This window comes from Anolis sagrei, chromosome 1, assembly GCF_037176765.1.
Source record: "Anolis sagrei isolate rAnoSag1 chromosome 1, rAnoSag1.mat, whole genome shotgun sequence".
NCBI classification, from domain to species: domain Eukaryota; kingdom Metazoa; phylum Chordata; class Lepidosauria; order Squamata; family Dactyloidae; genus Anolis; species Anolis sagrei.
This window is the reverse complement of record NC_090021.1, coordinates 80,314,808-80,338,099: the sequence shown is the minus strand read 5'-3', so window position 1 is coordinate 80,338,099 and position 23,292 is coordinate 80,314,808. Positions and strand designations below refer to the sequence as shown.

Here is a 23,292-nt window from a genome sequence, read left to right as displayed (position 1 = left end):
TTTGGGACTCCATGAAGAATATTTTCTGCATGGGATGGTCAGAGATCTTTACACCAGCTTCCCGGGACCGATTATTTTAGCCCAATATAAACTTGGAAAAAGCAAGAGCAAAATCTGGGACCTTTCAATCTGTTTGATGTGCAGCAGATTGAAGGGGGGATTTGGAGGGGGGGGGGGAGAAAATATTCTGTACTTAGGTTTCTCCCTCTCACCCTCCCACTACTTTGTGCTTTGAATTCAAGGCAACCCACAATCCCTTCAAGCCTAACACTGTAACACACACAGAGAGCCCAAAAGAGGATACAAGAAGAAAGCTGGTTTGTGCAGCAGCAGCAACAGCAGCTGCGGCTTATTTTCAGGCCACATCGCCTAAGAGCTTCTCACACATTCCCTTTCTCCCACCTCTCCCCAAATGTTCTGCCTGCTGTGTGCAAGCTTGGTGTTTACAGTTCAGGGTTATGGAGGAGGAGGAAATATTTTGCCTATTGTTCAGTGACGTCAATGGCTTCGCTCCCAGTCACTTGAGGGACTCTGGTGCTTAGCAAATGTCAGAACAGTGCTGCTACAGGCATGTGCCTCCAAAAAACGGCTGCTTGTTACAGCATATCTTTCTAAGGCCTGAGTCTGGATAGAGCTGGCGTGTGTGAGGGAAAAGGTATGGAAATGGCAAATATTAAGTTTGTTACCTATGGAACAGTTATTATTTCCTGACATATTGGGGTAGGGGGAGCAAGGGGTGTGTGTGATTATATGCAGCTATTTGTCCAACACCTTCATATCACTCTTTACAGTATGATTTCATTTGACATTATTCTAAAATGGAAAAAAATGCATTTAAGAATTAGAACTAGTTACTTTAAAAGTGGAAGTATCTAAATTGTTTTCTAGTGGCAGTTCACTGTTTGCCACAATGTGGCTGTGACCTTCCTTCCTCTCCCCACCCCCCTACTTCCCATTCCCTGGCTCAGACCTGAAATATGGAATTGGAGATATACTTGCATGTAAATTTAATAATGTTATTGACGTTTGTGCTCAGTAGTCGTCGGAAGAAGATGTAACATTTCATGCCAGGCTTCAGCCATTATTGCAGTTATTTATCACAGGAAAAAAGCATTTGCCAAAAAAAAGGGGGGGAGTCTTTCTGCAAACAGTCTGCAGAAGTAACATCTGAATACGCATTCCCAATGATGCACCCCAGAAGGAAATGGGTTTTGTAGGTGGAGGTTCCCAGATTGTTCTCTCGGGTCACTGTCAAATGGGCTGTGCTTAAGGCTGGGATACCAGTCATGCTGGCTTGGATTTAGGCTCTCGAAATCTGTGAGATTTCATTTTCAAGTGAATATGGCTAGTAAGACTGGTTTTGGAGGGAGCTGGTTAAAATATAAATGTGATCATTGAGAGGAATGCTCATCAAGGTCAGAGGACCTCATGAAAAGCCTTTCCATGTTGTCCACATCACAGGTAAGCCACAACACTTTTGGTACTTCTTTGTTTATATTATTAGAGGAAGTGGGGGGGGGGGTCTAGTCTGAATGTGAGACATTACGAGGCAAAGGCATATGCCTCAGGTGGCCGATTTGGGCACAATGAATTACCTTCTATTTCATGTATTGTGGTATCTCTACAGTGGGTGGTGGTGGTGGTGGTAGATTTTCATTCTGGGGTGCTAATTTTTGAAAAGACGCAGCTTCAAAATTATACACTGCAAATGCTTAAACTCTGTCTCATATTATCTGTCCGGGCAGCAAGCTTTGCCTCAGTTAGAATTGACATTACCTTTCAGTTCCACTCAAAACAAAGTAACATTTGGATCAAAATAGAAAAGTAACTTGGCTAGACAAGTCATTTCACAGGGTTTTTTTTTACTAATTATCTTGCCTTTGCGCAAGGTAGAAAAGGAAGTCAGTCGGGGTCACTACGTTAGTGAGCTCTCAAGAGCATAATCAAAATCTGTTGTGCAGAAAAAGAAAATAAGGACTGTGCTGAGATACAGCAGTTGAAAAGAGGACCAGAGATAAATGTTTTTTTCATGTTTATTTTATTTAATGAAATATTTATCAGTCTTCCTGAGCAAACAGAGCCTAAGGACAAACAACAACAACAACAACAACTGGCCAAGCTATTATTGAAACAATAGCGATATCAAAGCCATGTCAACATTACTATAAGCCAAATGGAACATCATCACTATCTTGCAATGACTGTATGAAGTTGAATTCAGTCTCATTGCCATGGAAAAGGAATTCCACAGTTTGGGTGCTACCACAGAGAAATCCCTGTTGTGTGTTTCTACTAGTTTAGACTGTCTTGTTGAAAGAGCACATAACAGGGTTTCTGAAGAATACTGCAGAATATGGAATATTCATATGGAGGGGGGGGGGGATGTTTCAAATATTCTGTGCCTAAATAAGATTTGACTTCCACTTAAAAAATACCCATAGCAGCTTAATAAACTTGAAAAAAATTCTAATTAAGAATTCCTCTACGTTTTGATCAGTTCATGTGTGGGCATAATATGGCACAGAATAATTTCATCCTCTCGTCCTGTGGGTGTCCACAGACACATGTCTTCAAGTCACCTGCTGACTTATGATGATTCCATAAATTTCAAAAAGTTTTCTTAGGCAAGGAATAAGAGGTAGTTATGCCAATTCCTATCTCTAAAGTAATAGCATAAGGCACCTGATACTCATTTGCATTTTTTCATCCAGAACTAACCAAAGCTGACCCTGGTTAGCTTCCAAAATCAGGAATTTTTTTAGTTATCCTGACTAAAAATCCTGCATAGAATTCAGCTTCCATAATCTTTGGCTATTTTGGGGTTACAATAATCATTTCAGAATACCAAAATACAATATTATTCAGCCACATAGAGAGAGATGAGATGTTAAATCCTTGAATATTTCAGAGATACCTGTTGCTTCTTATCTGGGAAAATGAGACTATTTCTACTTGTCTCAGTTGGGTTTAGCACATTCTTGCATTTTGTTTCTTTTTTAATTTACATATTTTCAGCTAAATTGGCGATGTTTTCAGTCGCAGGTCTTGGAAAACAGCAGTAGAGCTGAATCCATTTTGGTCTTGGTTTCTACCTAAGTTCTATCCAGAGGCTTCCCTAAATAAATCAATTTTTCCAGAACTGCTGGTTGAGCTATGTGTCTTGGTATAAGATGCCATACTCTTGTGCAACTAGGGAGGGAATTTGTCCCTTCCAAAATTAGCATTATCACTGTGAACAAATCCCTCTATGTGCATTGGGGTGGAAAGCATTTTGCTGTCTAGGCTAACTTCTCAGGGAGCACAGGTCTGTAGGGAGTGAGATAGGGGCCAGTGGTGGATGAGGAAAGAACTAAAAACAGGCAAGCCCACTCCTCTTCTCTTGCATTTTGTCATTCTCCTCTCTTTCCCTTCTCCTTCCTCCTCCTCTCTCTGACTCCCTATCTTTTCTCTCCTCCCCTTTCTCCCTTTCCTTTCCACCTAATGAACTGCTGTGGAGAGACCATGTTGCTATTTGCATAGAGCTGAACTGATTACTTATGAAGGACATTTGGAATTGGGCCAAGGGCCACATGTGGCTCTAAGGCACAGGTTGCTCATCTCAGGGTGCATTCTCAGTAATACCATCCATTAGAATTTGCATATGTGGTGTATGTGTTCCATCTCATGCTATTGTTGTGGTCTTATGTGATATAAATAGGGCAACAGAGGAGCTGTATCAAATAAAAGACTTGGAGGTTTTCTAGTTCTAAGCATTCCACTCAGCCTGATATAGAATCATACAGTTGGAAGCGACCACAACAGCCATCCACTCCACCTCCCATCTGGGCCTCTCCATGATGGGGGAATTGTTGTGAAAGGGAGCTGTATGCAGGGCAACAGTTTCAGCCCGCTGCTCATCCTTTCCTCTTTCTGAAGCGGGACACTTCCCTTGGCCTTTCTGATAAGGTAGTTAGTCTTAAAAGCTAAACTACTAAAAAAAATTCCAGACAATAGATCCTTCATCAAATAGATGATGCATAATGCTCCACCAATACAGTCCCATGTCTTCTCCCCAGCCACAGAAGAGGCTGTCATTGTTGGTCATTCATGAGGATGAGAGAGAGGAGGACTTAATTCAGAGGTGGTGATAACACAAGGTATCAGTTCAGTGGAGAGAAGAAGCAAAAGTAAACTCCTAAAGGGATGACATCCTGTTTTTCCTTCCCTTCAGGGCCTAGACTAGTTGCAACATTGTAGTATGAATTTTCTCTCTCCAGCTTTAGGCGAGAGGGGCACCCATATCTGGGCTACTGGGAGGGAGGTTTTGGATGGGAAGGAAGGGAGAATAGCCCTTTGCATCCTTGCGCATAGATATATGTATGCATAAGCCACACTTACACTTAGGGATGTCACCAGTTGAATGCTGTACTTCTTTTCTTTCTTTTTTTTCATGTCAGGAGTGACTCCTGGTGTGAGAGAATGGGCCGTCTGCAAGGACGTTGCCCAGGGGATGCCTGGATGATTTTGATGTTTGTATCATCCTTGTGGGAGGCTTCTCTCATGTCCCCACATGAGGAGCTGGAGCTGATAGAGGGAGTTCATCCACCTCTCCCTGGATTTGAACCTGCGACCTGTCGGTCTTCAGTCCTGCCAGCACAGGGCTTTAACCCACTGCGCCACCGGGTGCTCCTAATGCTGTACTGTACAGTGTATATCTGTCCACAAATATCCTATCTAGGGATACCTGTTAATAGTCAATAGGCAGGATTTGGTGCAGTCAGGAAGCAATGTTTTGTAGTCAGGAGCTTTTTCATAGGAATAATTTTTATAAATTTCTACAAGGCCACCATTTACATTAACATTAATGCACTTGTATCAGGAACAGCCTGGGGGAGAGCTAAGTCTCTATTGTATAGTAGGAGCAAAAACAAAAACAAAAAACAAAACCCAGCAAGAATGTATTCCCAATGTCTATTTTTGGTGAATAGAATCCAGCACAAAGATTAGAGTGAGAGAGAGAGTTGCCATTGCATGTTGGAGAATTATTATTACATTAAGTCAATTTTACAACTGATCTTTATCTGAGAGATTGAAACAGAGTTCCCAATAAAATTTCAGGAGATGCCAGATCATCCATTAAGAAACAAGGCCTCATCCTTATCTCATAGATCAGAGGTAGGCAGCTGTGGAGGGCAGGTGCCAATTCAACCCCTCTCCCCAAGCAGGTCTCATGGAGTACCTCTGTCAAACCAAAAGGGAAATAATGTCCTTTCCAGTTTCATCTTTGTCTGAAAATCAAAAGTTTTAAGATTTGAAAAAAGTTTTGGATGTTCCTGGGGATCAAGAAAGAAATTACCACATTTAAAAATCTAATTTGCAGTAGTTTGAATATTTATACGAGGATTTTACACCCCCTAAATTTGAAATTGGGGGGCAGGGCCTTGGGGGTGAACTTTCTAGCTCCTTTAAAGTTCAGACAGAAATGTCAAACAGATTAATAGACCCAATGACATGGAAGCTATTCATCACCCTTACAGTCGCCCCTCCATATAGACAGATTTTGCACCATCCATAGCTTGAAATACTAAAAACAAATCCAAAAAGCAAGTTTAGACTTCACTATTTTAAATAAGGGACAACATTTTACTATCTCACTGAATGTCCATGAATTTTGTTATCCATTGGAGGCACTGGAACCAAGCCCTGGTGTTTATTTATTGTGTCAGAAATGAGTTGAAGGTATAGTTAACATGTATGTAAAAACACAAACAAAAATTTAAAAACTCGTCAATATGCTAAATGTCCTTTAACCAGACACTAGCCACTTGGAGTGCCTCTAGTGTCGCTGTGACACATTGCGCATGTGGCAGGGCTCAGGTTGCATTGTAGTAGGTGGTCTGTAGTTTGCTCTTCTCCACATTCGCATATTGTGACCTGCAGCATGCAACCAAGTTGCAGTGAATACCAAACAGACACCGTTTACAGTTTGCAAAGTTGCAGATGAGATTTGTTCAAAAAAAGGGGGACAGTACCACTGCAGAGACCTCAAAGTGGACCTCAGATAGACTAATAGAGTGGATCTTGACCTGTTTGGCATTCAACTCCCAGAAATCCTAACAGCTGGTAAACTGGCTAGGATTTCTGGAAATTGTAGGCCAAAACAGCTGGGGACCCACAGGTTGAAAACTTCTAGACTAATTGATTTTTCCTAATGCTGCCTCTGTGTATCCAGCAATATGCAGGCTATAAAGCACTGCATATTGTGGGATATGGGTTTTAGATTTTTCAGTCCTTCCAACCTTCAGCATTGTGTTGCACTAATTCATAGGAGGCATGCAGGATATGGATTATTCACAGCTAATTCTCCTATCTCCAAAAGGTTGCCATGCTCTTTGTCAGTCTTTCCCCATCCATAGAGAAACATCAGGTCTCTTCATTTCCTCTTTTTGACTATTTAGTGTTCTGGTTAAATATATGTCAAATATTAGTCAGAGTTTAAATATAGGTGTGCAGGAAGGAAGCTTGTCATCCTTCATATAGGGACACAAGGAATTGCACCCAGTTGCCTGATAACAGCCCACTCTTCACATAATATAAATAAGTAGAAGCACTTAGCTCCTCTTTTGGAATTTACAAAGACAGGGATGTGTTTAAAATGTGTCAGTGTTAAGGACAATTAATTGTGGGAAGCTGGTGAACAAAACGATGGTGTAGTTTATTCAGAGATTATTTGAAACCATGGCATTGCTGGCCAAAATGAATTGGACGTTATAGCATACTGTGACAACTTTTCTTTTCCTCTGATTTGTTGGTTTTACTTAAATAAGAGGCAAAAAGGAAGGAAGGCGCATTTGACTGGAAGCATATATCCATCTAATTATTTCAAATACCTAAATTGTCCTTAGTATCCCATTGTAAACTTTTGGGATTTTCTATGTATTTTCAAAATGGAATGTGAACTAGAAATATTTGCAAAAGCTAGAAAGAATGGATGGAAAAATTACACAAAAAGGAAGCTTCAGATACTTATTGACAAGAAATAGATGATTTCAGGAGGAGTCTACATGATATAGACTAGATATAGTCTTCATTCACAGTCTAGTGTTGTAATAGAAACAGTTGTCATATTTTCACTGAAGATAATTGAAGATATTACTCAAGGTTGGTTCAAAGAAATGATTTCTAGACATCAAAGCCTGGATCATCTACCTCAATCCGCAGGGCTAAAGAGGACATTGAAAAATATGTGTATACAATCTCCATATCTCCAGGGGATGTGTTCCCAGACTTTGTATGATATGTGAATCTACAGATAACATCAAAGTCTACTGAAATGAAAGACTTCCAGTCCAATAATGTCACTGAGTCACACTGTAGGACCTAGAAGGTGCTCAGAAATGACATATTTTATCTGTTGTGAATAAATGAAGCCATGGATACTGGGGCCTCTGGATATGGGGGTCATACTATATATACATTTTCCTTACTTGTTAGGTTTGGTGTTTTTTTTCTAACGTTTTGCACAAAAGTATCTGAGGAAATTATCACCCAAGCTTGTAATGCAAGTTGCAGTTTTCCCATCTAAAAAGAGACGCACCGTTTACCAGCTGTTGGGATTACTGGGAGTTGAAGGCCAAAACATCTGGGGACCCACAGGTTGAGAACCACCTGTCTTTTGAACTGCTCCTCTTCCCCATGGCTAGAGTGCTAGTCTTCCTATTTCCAGCAATCAAAACAAGAGGAGCTGTGACCTCTCCCATCGTGTTTGCATCCCTTTAAAACAAAAATTAATGAAACACTGCAATTTCACTGCTAATTTCAGGCATGTAAAGGAATTTGCCTTCCTTTTTTGTTTCCTAACTTTCCTTTACTCTTTTGCAATTTTTCAAAAAATATGTGTGAACACTGCAGCCTGAGCTGGTTTGGCAAAGAGAAATAGCCCTCTCCCTTGCAGAACACACAAACCAAGGAAAGGCTTCTAATTGGAAAATGCATCTTTTATTTTTTTTTAATAATTGAAACCATCCATTTTGCAAAACAAGTAGGTCTAGCAAACCAGTAGCCTGTACAGGTTTAGTAACAATAAGTAGTTTGTAGAATATTCTAAACAAGGGAAGATTGGTGATTGCAAAATTCCTATCTGCTATTTAAAATAGTTCTTGTGACTTGCAAAAAAATTAATTATAATCCTCAGTCTCTTAAGGTTTTGAACATATGGGTTGCACAATTCTTCTGTGGGAAAAATGGAGTCTGGACAAATGGCAATGCATGAATTGGGAGGAGATAAGTCCCAACAGTTATGACAAGTCAATGGGGAATTGCTTGGGGAACTGAATGGTGCAATAAGAAAGGAGGCTGTCCTGGTGTGCTCCAACCTAAACCTGAGATGGGATTGCAAGCCAGCCTGTTTTTACAATGTGTAATATACCACATTTGCTAACACCATCAAACCCACATCCTGTGACATTAGGTCCTTAAGATTCAGATCTTTGGCTCAGAGTGGAAATAGTCTTGACCTGGAAACTCTACTAGAAGAAACATGACATGTCTGATGATAGATGATGATGGGATCAATGTGGTTAGAACAGGTAACTACTCAGGGACAGATTCCCCCCTCCCCCCAGCATGACACTGAGGCTTTGAGTGAGGCTGAATGATGTATTAACATCTTAATTCAGATGTTCTCAAACATTTGAATCAAGTCTGTTTTCCTCATCTTTGATTCTTGCAACTTACTGCTGTGGGACAAAACTAGAACAAATATTGCACTTCAAACAACAAGGGCCAACATAAACCAAAATCAATCCATGAATCCACCACTGTCTCCTTCTGCTTATTTTGTCCTTATTTAGACAAGTATAGAGCACAGAGACTGCCCCGTTTTCCTGTGTTTTGTATTTGTACTTATTTTGATCTTTTCAAGATGCTAGCTTTGGAAAAGGTGGGCTTTTCTATGTATTTTCAAAATGATCAGATATGAACACACTGGCATGCACCCCTCCAATTGTGAATTTAATAAGGTGCATGGGAGCGGGGAAGCTTAATAAATGTTAAAATAACACTAAGAGCCACAAGTCTGGAAAGAAATCAGAACTGACCCAGAGTAGAAGCTGTTCCTCTTCCTTTTCCACTGCCTGCTTATAAAGCCAAAATCAAAACTCTGTCATTAAGGTGGGGCAAAATTCTGGTATTTCAACATTTTAAGGATGAACATTCTAATTTGTTTCTTGGGAAATTGGTATGTTCTGTTCTGCTCTCTGAAATTTGGTATGGTGAATCTTCTCTAGAAGACATTAGATAACAAATTCTGACCTACAGCAATTAAAAGAGGAAAGAATGAAGAAGGCTGGCTGCAGTTTGATGGCCTCTTTCCCTCCAACTACCTTCTGTCAATAAATAGCCTTGAATAATATAATTCTTTGAAATCACATCAAAATTTCAGAGGTGAGTATCACCTTTCATTTGTTTGGCCTATGTAAAAAAATCCTAACCTTTTATAGATGAAAACTAGAACACACATCCATGTTCAAGATGGCAAAAACTACTAATTGTTAAGGACAGACAAGTTAGAAGAAGCTGCAGCAGTTTGCTTTTGCCTGAGTTGACAGGGAAAAGCAAGATTCTGCTCCCTGCTCTTTTCTTCCTCTTGCTGAGCTAACTAGCACTTTGGACTCAGTTTGTACCAACTGAAGTAAGCAGAGGATAAAGAGGGAAAGTGGGAGGAGAATAAACTGGGACATTTTTAAAACAATTGAAAAAGAGGGATGACAGGAGATTATTCAGGACTGCTCTTGTCAAATTTGGACTGTCCTCACCATATCAAGACAGAGAGCATCAAAGCATAAAAGTGTATTTTGAGTCAACATAGGTTGTCTCTGTAATTTTCCACATGTATTGCAACATGGTCAAGCAAAATTATAAATAGTGCCAGGCAGATCAGGAAGAAATGTCTCCTTGATGATACCTTTCTGGCTTCTTATACAGTGAGGGCAGGGAGAAAAAACTCTAAGAAAAATAGATGGAAATTGGCCCATTCCTAGTTTCAATTATTCACCTTACTTCAAAGCAGAGGTTTCAAGATGTTGTTCTTAAGAGGAAAGTGAGATGTGTTCTTGGTCACTGCTTCTTAAACTGTAGGTCCTGACCCCAAATTGGATCTTCTTTGCTCAGTGTTAGTGTCCAGAAACATTTGGCAAAATTTTCTGAACATCCCTTGTTGTTGTTTATTCATTCAGTCAGTCACTTCTGACTCTTTGTAACCTCATGGTCCAGCCCTAGTGGCTGCTTTAGACATTAATGAATCTGCTGTGCAGTGTTTCCACTGGACTCTGCAGATGATGCTTCAGTTGCACTTCACAAAAAGGGGGAATCACCCTCTTTGGCAAGCTTTGCAAATTATGATTTGTTACCAGTAAATGTTTGATTTTTATACCTATTTCATATACCCAGGGTCATGCAAATTTCCACACAGCCAAATAATCCAGAATATCAAGGCAGAAAATCCCACAATATCTGCTTTTAACTGGATTACACTGCCATGTATTCCAGTTAAAAGCAGATAATGTGGGATTTTATTCAGCTGTGTGGAAGGGGCCTCTGTCTTTTTTGGTGGGAACAAGGGAAGCTTTCTTGGCAGCTACTCCCAAACTCTGCAAAGCCTCATTGCTTTCCTTTCACAAGCAAGTGAAAAATTTCCTGCTTTGTCAGGAATTGTGATGGGTTTTAATGGTGTAGTTTGTTATATTTTTAAAATATTGCTTTTTAACAAATTTAATATAGTTAAATTAGATAATTTGATAATTTGTTTTAAACATTGTGTCTATGCGTGATATTTTAATGGTTTTTGATCTGCACTATTTATAGTCATTTGTAAGCCACCTACAGTCCCATTATTGGGGGAGGGGGTGGAAGTGGGATATGAAGGAATAAAATAATGGTAATAATGATAATTTAATCCTGGAATTTAGTCCACTATAGGAGGCAGCTGTGTGGCTGGGGAAGATCCTACAGTAAATTCCAGAATTGAGTTATCATTATTGTTATTATGGATTCAACTACTGGGTTCAGCCCCCTTGCTCCTTATTTTCCAGGTTAAGGGAAAAGGAAAGTAAACACTCTTGTTTTAAAATGTTTTTTTAAATACTTCTAGAAACTCCCCCTTTAAATATATAGAAAACTGGGGCTGATTAATGATGGTGACCTTAGGTTACATTTGAAGGTGGCTAGAAGAATTATCTGTTAACTTCTCCCTCCACCAAGAGAATAGTATAAGATGAGAGAATAAATAGATGGAGACCATTCGCAAGAGCCCACGAGCACACAAGTCCTGACACACACATACATCATGGCAAGAAAATACTGCTGAGCCATTAGGATGGTACAACTTGAATGCCCCAAAGTTTCCAGATTTCTTTGGCTGGTTTTTCTCAAAAAGTGGCCCAAGAAAGCAATTTTCCAAGAGTGGAATATCAGATTGTGTCACGGATCAGGATGAGGGGGGTCCAAGTGCAACGCTGTGTGTGGGAAGTTGACAAGAAAGAGAAAGTGTACTTTCTTTCAGGGTGCCAAACTGCCAGCACTCTTTTGAAAGCATTAAGCTCTTTTAGTCAAAATATGCATATAAAGCATAATATATATTTCCAAGTTGAATTTTCTTGGCATCTGTTGCACCTCTAACACTTTGAATAATTTCAGCAAGTCTATGGAAATTACTGGGAGCATCGAAGTAGCACATTTTGTTTGTAGGGAAAAGGATTTGCTGTTCTCTGCTTCTTTTGGACTAGAAACACTCCACACCGAACATGAACTCTGTCTTGAAAAAAGAAAGAAAATATTTTCAGAAGTTACAAAGCTTCTGTTCCTGTTTAGAGGAGGGTAAAACAATAACTGCGCTGGCAACAGCTGAATAAACGCTATTAAACTCCAGTAAAGACTAAAAGAGGTCATTTCTCAATTTTGTTTCTCTTGCTCTTTAGCTTATTCAGTATCCGTATCCAGTATATTCACACTATATATATTAAATGCAGTGTAACATATTCCTAATTTCTGGTAGAATTTGCCCCCTTCTCATCTGAAGATTATGTAGTAATGGTAAGACGGGGGTTTCTCCATTTTGTTGTGTGAGTGAAAAATTCCTGATGACCGAAACTAATATGTACCTCTCCCCCCCCCCCCCATTCTTAAGATTGTTCTTGTATATGAAAGGTAAAAACCCATAACTCTGGAGGCCATAATGATCAAAGAAAGTCCAAGCCCTGAGATCTGGGGATTCTAATTACAAGGCAGACTCAAGAAGAATACATGTTGATGACTAGGTAGGCAGCCAAATGTGCCCAGTAAACAGACCAATTGTCACTGTTCCAGCCAAGGTTTGCATTCAGTATGGCATTTTGTCACTATGTTTGTTATTGCGAAGACAGTTATGCATTATAATTTTTAGGTTTTAGCCCCTCTCTGAATATGTTATCGTGTTTCCCATTCCTTCATATGGTTGTGATCAGCTCATTTGAAATGTGGTGCTGGAGAACAGTTAGAAATACTGTGGACTGCTAAAAATACAAACAAATGGTTATTAGAGAAAATCAAACCCAAGCTCTCCCTAGAAGACAAGATGACTAAACTGAGACTGTTGTAATTTGGACACATGAGAAAAAATGACTCACTAGCAAAGACAGTAATGCTTGGAAAGGTAGAAGGCAGTAGGAAAGAAGGTGTTTCAGATGCATATACTCAATCAAGGAAGCCATGGCCTTGAATCAGCAAGACCTGAGCAAGACTGTTGATGATATGGTGAGTTGGAGACTTCTTTTTTATAAGGCCTTTTGGAAAGCTCTCTGCAAGACCTCAGGAGTTGAAGTTGGCTTGACAGACATTAATAATGACAACTATTTTCCCCAAGTGGAATGTGAGGGGCTGGGGTGTCCAAATGCATTTTGTCCCTTTCTACCCTCCTGGATATCTCATCCCATTCCAACCCCAACTCCAAACATTGTCTAATGAAATGTAAATTTATCCTATTACATTTTTGTAGGACACTATTGATATTAGTTCACTGAAGAGCTAGCTGTGTATTCTCCACAAAGCTGTAGCAGTATCATTAGAAAATAAGATGCAGTACAGATCAGAGCAATTTCAGGGCAGGGTATACATCCTTTTACTATCCTCCATTTTCCATTTTTCTGACACTCATGCATTCCAAAGAGTTGAATATCTTTATGCTACCTTTGCAAACAGATTATTGAAATACTGGAGGCCCTTTCACACTACAGAATTGCAAAACTATGATTCCACTAACTGTCATGGTCCTGCCCTGTGAACTCCTCAAATAGGCAGGGTTCTTTTGAGGAGAGGTGGGCATTTAGAAATCTTAGAGAACTCCTCCATTACCACTGCAAGGATGCAGGATACATAGGGAACTGATTTAAATTGAGAAATGAGTGCTGTTGGTTGTCTAGTCTAATTTTTCTTTTCAATGTGTCCCCTTTTAAGAGAAAATTGCTTTCTTCCAAGCACTTGCATTCAATGCACCTTTTTACAAATGACAGTGTGGGACAAGCTCCTGCAAAGAAAGGAAATACCATATAGCATATAATACACAACATACAAGGCTTAACAGAAATGCACATGTCTGTATGTGTGTGTTGTTATGATCCCTGAGGTGATGTTACCGACACAGTTACATGTCCTTATTGACCTTTCATTTTGAAAGTATAGCCTATCCCATTAATTAAGTACAGTGTAACCCCTGTATCCACAGGGGATATGTTCCAAGATACCTGAAGCTGTGGATAATAGTGAACTCTATATTTTGACCATACGTGAGCTGGAACATGCTATAGAATTGCATTGGAGGAGCTACAGAGGCCCATAAACACTTCTGGGAGGCAATAGTTTTGAAATGTAAGCGAAGTCATGGATGTATTCATTTATTTATTTACAGTATTTATATACCACTTTTCTCATCCTTGGGGGGACACAAAGCAGTTTACACAGAAATAGTGATAAAATTCAATGCCTAATAAACGTACACCAAGTTGCAATCAATACCATAACAAAGTATAAAATCAATGGGACAATTCATCATAAGATATAATAAAAGACATTTAAAACATGAAATATAAGAAGACATCTAATAATAACATTAAAATCACGTGATCCAAGTACATAGACCGGGCCATTCCAAATGTCGACTGCACATATTCCATATTTGCTTCTTGTACTGCATTTCTTCACTCCCTTTTCACTACCAAATCTTCCTTCAAGTCGACTTTTTTCATCTTGGTTAAACAAGAATAATGACATTTGGATTTTTTTTTCTAACCACTAAAGCTAACCTGGTGTTCACTATTACCATGACAACTCTGAGAGCACAACTGCACATCATGACTTTGGTGAGGAAGAAATGTAATGGTGAACTGGACTGGAAGGCTGGAGGGTCCTTATTTGAACCCTGAGATTTAGAGTGCCACCAGAGCAGTTGGAAAGCCCTCAACTCCATAACACAGCTGTATGTTTCTTGTCCAAGAAAAATGAGAATTTAAAATCCTTCAATCCCTCATATTTTTAAAAAATCCCTTGTTGTTATTCCCAGTATACCATTGCTGGGATCAACAGTGTTTTGAGCAGGAGTAGCCTAGGGCAGAATAGTAGATGGTTTCCTTCACCCGCAGTGAAGCACATAGTGGCTAAAGCCAGCCATTTTATTTTGTCCCTACAGCACACTAAATTTTCTAGCTATTATGGGCACTGGCCCTGCTTGTGGGATGAGTCATTTAAATGTAGGGTTTCTCTTGAAAGGAAACTCTTCTAAAGCCAACACTAGCCAGAAACATCTCTCCCCATTATTAGCAGTACAAGACAAAGTAAATAACTAACAATGTTTTGCTTATTTACGACTTTAAAAGTCTATTAATCAGAGGCCTAACAGTAGGGCTATCTATTGACTTAGAATATCCCGAAATGATTAAATCCTGGATGTGTTCTAATATTTTCTGTCGAATGCTACATATCAATTAAAAACTATGGTTTTATGTTTACTTTGTGAACAGCTGATAGCTGCCACTATTTGGGCTCTTTATGTCCCTCTCTCTCCTTCTCTTTCTCTTTTAAAAGCAAATTAGAAAACCAGGTGTGTGTGATGTTGAGGGGATTCCCAATGTTAATCTTTTACTTAATTATTTTTTAAAAGAAGTTTTCCTTCCCCTCATCACAAAATACCTAGCTTTTAGTGGATTCGTGGATCATTAAATAAATGTTTTGGGAACTGTTCGCATTTTACAAATGCAGTGATACAATTATGACGGTGATGATGTTTGTTCTGAATGTTTTCTATGTCAGATGCCAATAAAGTATATTAAACTGAGCCATGTCTGTGCCTGTAGCCTCACTGGGAATTGTGCCACCCAATGTGGTCATTCATGGTGTCACCTTCATGGACTGCTTCTTGTATCAATCCATACTACAATATTGTAGCTAAAATATCAGAAAATTTGGGGGGAAATCAGGAACTATAAAAAACTACCAGCAACAATTGCAATGGTGTGTTTGTAGCCCATGTAGGGATGTTTTTCTAAATCTTCTGTAACCCTACACAAAAATATTGCAGTCTTTTTTCTGCCCCATGAATTCCTTAGGTAAAAAGCACAAACAAATGAGTTTGTGCCTCGTTTGTTACCAGTACGGACAATTTTGAATTTTGGAATATTTTGGATTTGGCAAGTCCAGCTACATGATATTCAGTCTGTAATAGTATTGAGAAATGTACTTTTTATGACCTAGGAATTAATATATAACTATGAATGATGGTCAAATAAAAGCCTTTGTCAGATATGTCTAGATTTTAAGGTAGCCAAGGATAATGTGCATCCTTCTAAATGGTACTCCCTACATTTCCCACAACTAACTACATTGTCTTGGAGTGCTGGGAGCTGTAACCCAACAACATGGGAGGATTGGGTATTACTCAACCTGTTCTAAGGCAATAAGGGGTCAAATCCTGCTAGAGCCGTGGTTGCCAACCTTTGGTCCTTCTGTCCTTTTGGACTTCAGCTCCCACAATTCTTAACAGCTGATTAGCTGGTTGGGTTTCTGGGAGCTGAAGTCCAAAACACCTGGAGGACCAAAGGTTGGCAGCCATTGTACTAGTCTGTAGACTCAAACTGACTAACAACAGGAAGTAAGATAAGGACTAGATTTAATTCTGAAGCTGTCTGAAATAAATACATACAACTATATAGCAAGACAGGTGTATTTCCAAAGATAAAGACAAACAGAACATAAAATGCAATAAAATTACAAGAGCAATGATGGTATTCAATACATAGGCAGGAAACAAGAGACGCTACCATACAGCATCACATATCAATGACATTGATTTCACAGAACACAGCTTTGGTACCCAGGATGAAACCAAGAGCTCGGCTCTTGAAGTTCAGGAAGTTCCAGTCTATGGAAAACAGTAAAAGCTTTCCAGCCTTTGGTGTGTATGTGCAGACTTACACCAGAATCTGCCAGAGACAATTACCCTGCCTAATTAGCAAATGTCTACTTGGTTGCCTTTGAATTGATTGTAGATGCCTGAAACATTAACTGACAGAAACAGCTAAAAACAAGTATTGCAAGACGCCACTAGAAAATTAAAACTCCAAATGAATTTTTTTTGCAACTAGTAACCAATAACCATTGATAGCATTCATTTGCTAATAACCCTTTACAGTTATCCATAATGGTAACCTTTGGTAGCAAACTGCATAGTTGAACTATGCTGTAAGGGAAGAAGTGCTTCCTTCTATTCTGCCTTTTTCTTTTTAAAAAATTCAGCCATGACCCACATTTTTCACCATTTATTGTTTTTTGTTTAGTCACTTCTAACTCTTCGTGACCTCATGGACCAGCCCACATCAGAGCTCCCTGTCGGCTGTGGCCACTCCCAGCTCCTTCAAGGTCAAGCCAGTCACTTCAAGGATAACATCCATCCATCTTGCCCTTGGTCACCCCCTCTTCCTCTTTCCTTCAATTTTCCCCAGCATCATAATCGTCTCCAAGATTTCTTGTCTTCTCATTATGTGGTCAAAATACTTGATCTTTGACTCTAATATCCTTCCCTCCAGTAAGCAGTTGGACATCATTTCCTGGAGTATGGACTGGTTTGATCTTCTGGAGTTCCAAGGCACTCTCAGAATTTTCCTCCAGCACCACAGTTCAAAAGTGTCTATCTTCTTTCGCTCAGCCTTCCTTATGGTCCAGCTCTCACATCCATAGGTTACTACAGGGAATAACATTGCTTTAACTATGTAGATCTTCGTTGCCAGCAAGCCCGTAGCCAGGATTTCGTTTCGGGGGGGGGGGGGGGGGCTGAATTTCTTTTCAGGGGGGGGGGGGTTGCCAGTGTGATGTTTCTACTCTTCAGTATTTTATCGAGATTGGTCATTGCTCTCCTCCCAAGAAGTAAACGTCTTCTGATTTCCTGGCTGCAGTCTGCATCTGCAGTAATATTTGCGCCTAGAAATACAGTCTGTCACTTCCTCCACGTTTTCTCCTTCTATTTTGAAGTTTTCTACCATGGAGGGATGTAAATACTTCATTCAATTTTTCTCCAAGGTCCTTTTCCTTCTTCAGCATATTCACTTTTACATCATAGGACTGTGTAGCCTATGTAGTTAAAATGTGTCATCCAGAACTTTACACATGCAAAAAATACATGGGCATTAGTATTGGTAATATGCCTACTTGCAGTAGAACATGGGAACGAAATTGACATCCCAGGTTCAAGAAGGGAAAGACTGTAACCTTTTATCACTGATGAACAGGAGTAACTTGCATAGTTAACAAATATGGATTGCAAGATGCGTAGGTATTTTCAAACATTTGCCTGTGTTTGATATAATGTATAACATACTTTGGCACAGATAATTGTTTGATGATTCCACACATGTCTTTCCCTCCCCTAAACAATTAATCATATATTCCACAACTGCAGAAAATCCACATCTCCTAGGACTCCTTTACTGGGATCATTCCAAAATATTTGAAAGGTCATTTAGTGAGCAATTCCATATTGAAGTGATGACAGCTAAGAAAGAACAGGATAGAACGTCTACAATTCTCTTTTTGTCTCTTCTCCTTTGTGATATATGTGAATGTTGTAATGAGTTTAAACTGCATCCCTGTAATACTCCTGCCAACCCAATTATAGGAAGCAGTATTTCCTATCCAAGGTGGTAAATGCCAGGCTTTCAACTCCACTATTGACTAAAAAGGCATGTACACCTTGCAAGAGCACTATCCAGATAAATGGAGTAGAACACATTCCACCAAGTTCAACACACTTGGTAATTAATACTGCAGTCTCCTCTCCAGAAAGCAACGCATGTGCTGTTGCCTGTTGTTCCTTTGAGTCCCCCTAGGGGTGAGAAAAGTGGTATAGAAATACTGTAAATAATTTTTTTTATTTGAGTTTCTTCCCTTATTTTGCACAAGCTGATTTTCTAAAGGCACATGTTCCATTTTTCAGCTAATTCCATAAAAGTTTCCCATTCCAGAACTAGCAATATTTGATAACAATATTTATAGATGTTTTGCTATGGGATTTCCAGACTATCAATTTTCAGTCCTTGCATTCTTCATTACATACTGTTTTGCACCAGTTGAATGTATTCCTAATGGTGTGGATATATGCAAAACTGATGCCTTAGAAGGCAGTGAACCTGCTACCTTCTTGCATTTTATTCACAGTCCACGCTACAGGAGCCTGTCTGGGTGACTTTTGTAAACCCTCAGGCAAGATTTCTTTCCTGGATGTGCTATATTCCAGATGTTATGCAATAAAGGCTTTGTCTTTTCTACCTTTGTTCCTTCTTTGTTGCTTGAGTGTAGTGGACATCATCAAGAAAACCCAAACTCACATCAAAGTCACTTCTGGATGTTCCCATGACATTCACTTACAGAGTTAAACCCAGAGTTTTGCCCCATTTGGACAAAGTCATGGCTAGTGGATTCCACACCTTTGGGCTTATCTGGACAGTGAAATTGGGTCCAATTAGCTGTGCAGATGGGACACCAGTGCCATCACCTTTTCCCTGTGCTCTTCATGGATAGTCCTCATGCCACTGCTCTCAGGCAGACACAGAACTAGGAGTGAGTCCATGGCCATCATGGGTGCACCATTATCACATCAACAGAAACAAGGAGAAAAGATCTGCCACTCCTTCTTTCTTGTCATGTGGTCACCTCTCCTGATGTCAGAATAGAGTGTCTGTGATGTCCAGGACCTCACATGGAGGTTTATGTCTGCCTGGGAACACTGATGCCATCGTTGGGTTAATGGAGAGTGATGTGATGGTCTAGCAGGGCTGATGTGATCTCAGCCTGACTATGGACTATGTGGATCCCAATGTGGCACCACAGCTGGTTTGGTCAGGTGTGGCTTGGCTACCTTTTGGGCCAATCCTTTGTGAAGTACTAAGGACTGGCCCATGAGTACTTTTTGCCTAGGGATGGGGAAATTACTTTGGGGGGGGGGGATTATTTACAGAAGCCCCACCAGCCCCATAAGACATTCTGAGAACTGCAGTCCAAAAAAAAAAAAAGAAGAAAAAAACTGTTCTACATATAATATCTGCTACATCTCATAATCATTAGTCAGCATCTTTACAACAACAGTTAGCCATTTTTTATCATTCTAGAAATATCCTGGCTTACTAAAAGGCAGACCTCATACTCCAAATTCGCAGCTCAAAAAGTGAATTGTGGTAATCAGATATTAAGACTGTCACCTGTAGGTCAGCATCCTCGAGAGGCTGGAATTTGTCACATCTTTTCCTTCTTTCCCTTTTCTGGAACAATCAATTTTGTTCCTAGATATTGTGATACGGAAGGCCCCTGCCTGCCCTATCATTTAAGGCTTCCTTGTCCAAAAAAGAATCAATTTTGTTTGTGCTCTATTTTTTTTAATATCACGAGCCAGCTTAAGTCTCCAAAGGAGAAATGGCCTTGTGTTCACTTCATTTAAGAGCTGTGACCCGGAGTTCCATCTGTTGATTATATGTCTCTAACAGTACATTAGGCAGCCTTCCAGTCAGATGTCTGTGTCACGTCCAAAACACACAGCATCTCCAAACGTGTGGCTCTTTAATAAAGGATTGTTTTTGCTTTTCTTGTATTAACTTCAGTTAATGCAGTTCAGGGAGAAATTAAAAGTTTGGCCATGCCTTTGAGCTGCTTTCACATAGATGTGTTTCTTAACAACAACAACAGCACACACACATGCTTCGGCTAAAATGCACCTTACCCAGTAGTCACTAAGAGCTTCCTACAAGATTACTGCTGTCCACTTTAAAATATAACTGTGCTTTCTAGGGCTTATAGCTGTTCCTTTAACAGGATTCAGCTAAACTTGGAAACTTTCATCAAATGTCCTCTAATGCAAGTGGTTTTAACATGCCGAAAAGCTATTATCTGCTAAAACCATCATATAAAGAGCACAGAGCTCAGCGGGAGGGTTCAGGGAAGAAAGAATTAGGCAGGACAGCAGATGTACATGAAAAGTTGACTTCCTGTTTGCCTGCTGCTGGAAAGCAGACTTAATGCTTCCTCTTTCAACATGAACACAGCTTGTAGCAGACCTTGTCAAGGAACAGAAGTAAAATCATTTGTCAGGATAATGCATTAACAGTGAAGCAGCCAGGGCAGCTCTCTGAGGATTCCCAAACAAGATTGGCAGCAAGGGTCTTGTAAGCAAGCCTGTTGCATTCAGTGGGGCTTGGCCCCCCTACAAAGTGAGTTTGGGGCTATATCTGTAAGGAAAGAGCCTACACACATAGAGAAGGCAGTAGTATAGGATGGATGTAGCAGACCGGGAGGAGCGCGGGGGGTATCAATAGCTGTGGCGATAATGAAGCTAAGAGAAGCTTATGCCAGGCTTGAACTGGAGGGTTGGCTCAGTGACGTGATTCAGTTATCTAAAAAGCAAGCAGATCCATGGCAAAGTGAACAGTTTCACCTGAGTAGCAAAACACTTGGAAGAAACTTTTCTCCTGCATTAGTCCTTCTGCTTATGCACATGCGTATGCTCAGTTCCAGTGGCTGAAACTGCACTTGGTCCAAACATAAACTTGGCTCAGGTTTAATTTAAGAATTCTTTTATTTCCTTTTTGGCTGTTGATTTCTACAGCTCTGTTCACATTTCCGTGCCTTGGCTCATGGGAGAAGAGGGTTTGATTTTGGCTTTTTAAAGAAAACCCACATACATATAAAATTATCAGTACCGACTGGTAATGGAAAGGAGTGAAAACAGACGGGGTATCATCCAGACCATACCAAATTCCTGCTGAGAAGGGAGGACAGCCAAAAAACTAAAGGGAATAAGTAGAATCTCCTCTTGCCAAAATTTGACATTTTTTTTTTAAAAAAAAGATTAAAAAGTCTAGAGGAGAAGAAACTGTTTCCATAGAGAAAAGTTTCTGTTCTTCCTAACAACATGCAGCTGCTATGATTACTGATTTGAAGTAATTACATGATTGGACTTCACTGTCCTTGATTTTTGTTCAGCAGAGGCATTAAATAAACAGAGCTGCAAATGCATTTCATCCGTGTTGATCCATGAACACTGAAACACTTCTCAGATCTGTATTGAACCCTTGAGGCCATAATACCTATGATTTTCTCTGTAGATCAAAGTAAAAAAAATTGGGAGCATTTTCCCAGGGAAAATTCTATTCAAAGCTATTACCTTGAAATAACTTTAAAATGTGAGCTCTAGCTTAACACGGCAGAGAATAAATGGGGAAAATCTTAATTGGAGCTTGCAAAAAGAGGAGATACATGAGGCAAAGCTTCTAAAATAAAAACCTGTTTGCCTGCTGCACAGAAGCGTTTGCCTTTACTGTTTAAAGTATATACAATAAATAACTCAATTTGGCACTAGCAACAGTACCTGTTTAACAGCAGCCCATTGCTTGTAGAATTTAGTACCAGCTGATATCCATCAGGCCACATCATTACATAGAAACTTCAATTAACAAAATCGCTAATAATAAAGCCCTTTTTTACAACACATCTCTACATCCACCTCCCCACTTTTTTTCGCCTAGGCCCTTTCTACACTGCCATATAAAATCCAGACTATCAGCTCTGAACTGGATTATATGTATTTATTTATCGTGTCAGAAGAAAATTGAGAATGTAGTTATAATGTATAAGAACCACAAACAAAGTTATAAATGGCATTATGTTAAATTTCCTTTGATCAGAAGCTGGCCATTTCAAGTGTCTCTGGTGTTGTGTAAGAATGTCCTCCATTGTGCATGTGGCGAGGCTCAGCCTGCATTGAAGTAAGTGTTCTGTGGTTTGTTGTTCTCCACGCTCAAATGTCATGGACTCCACCTTATAGCCCCATTTCTAAAGATTGGCTCTGCATCTCATGGTACAAGAGTGCAGTCTGTTCAGTGCCTTCCAAGTCTCCTAGTCTTCTGTGTCCCCAGGAGGGAGTTTCTCATCCATTCAGGTTCTGGGTTTTTACCTGCCACTTTTGGACTCTCACTTGCTGAGGTGTTCCTGTGAGTAGCTCTGTAGATATTGGGAAGCTGTTTCTTGATTTAAGTCATTGGCATGCTGGCTGATTTCCAAACAGAGGATGGGCCAGAGATGTCAATGCCGTGGTCCTTTCATTATTTGGTGTTACTTCCCGGCAGATATCAGATGGTGCAATACTGGCTAAACAGTATAATTTCTCCAGTGGTGTAGGGCGGAGAAACCCTGTGATATTGTGGCATGCCTGATTAAGAACCACACCCATTGTTTTAATATTGTTAGATGTATTCCATACTGGGCATGCATATTCAGCAGCAAAGTAGCAAAGCGCAAGGGCAAATGTCTTCACTGTATCTGGTTGTGATTCCCCAGCTTGTGCCAATCACCTTTTGTATATTATTTCTAGCACCCATGTTTTGCTTGATAGTTAAGTAGTGCTTCATGTAAGTCAGAGCATAGTCCAGAGTGACTCTCAGGTATTTTGGTGTGCTGCAATGCTCCAGTCAGATTCCTTCTGAGGTAATTCTCAGAGCTGGAGATTCTTGTCTGTTCTTAAGATGAAAAGCACATGTCTGCATTTTAGATGGATTAGGAATCAGCTGGTTTTCCTGGTAATAGGTAGCAAGAGCACCTACAGTTTCGGAGAGCTTCTGTTCAGCTATTTCAAATCTCCCTGCTTGCGTGGTGATGGCACAATCGTCAGTATAGATGAAACTCGTCTCTTCTGGCAGTGGCAGATCATTTGTGTAAATGTTAAACATTGATGGAGAAAGCACACTCCCCTCT

The 23,292-nt window shown here is 39.9% G+C and overlaps 1 protein-coding gene across 2 annotated transcripts in view; it reads left to right on the top strand.

Annotated features, from left to right (window-relative positions):
* The first annotated feature begins 532 nt into the window (after positions 1 to 532).
* Positions 533 to 23,292, top strand: part of PDE7B (phosphodiesterase 7B) — a 231,040-nt gene continuing 208,280 nt past the window's right edge. The window contains exon 1 of one of the 2 annotated variants that reach the window (XM_067466569.1): positions 533 to 655. Coding sequence is in view for 1 of the 2 variants with exons in the window: in XM_060753415.2 (XP_060609398.2) it covers positions 1,429 to 1,461 (33 nt within the window). In the remaining variant the exon portion in view is untranslated. Of the gene's footprint in view, positions 656 to 1,397; positions 1,462 to 23,292 lie in introns of those variants that run through there. The other variant, XM_060753415.2, reaches the window with a different exon arrangement.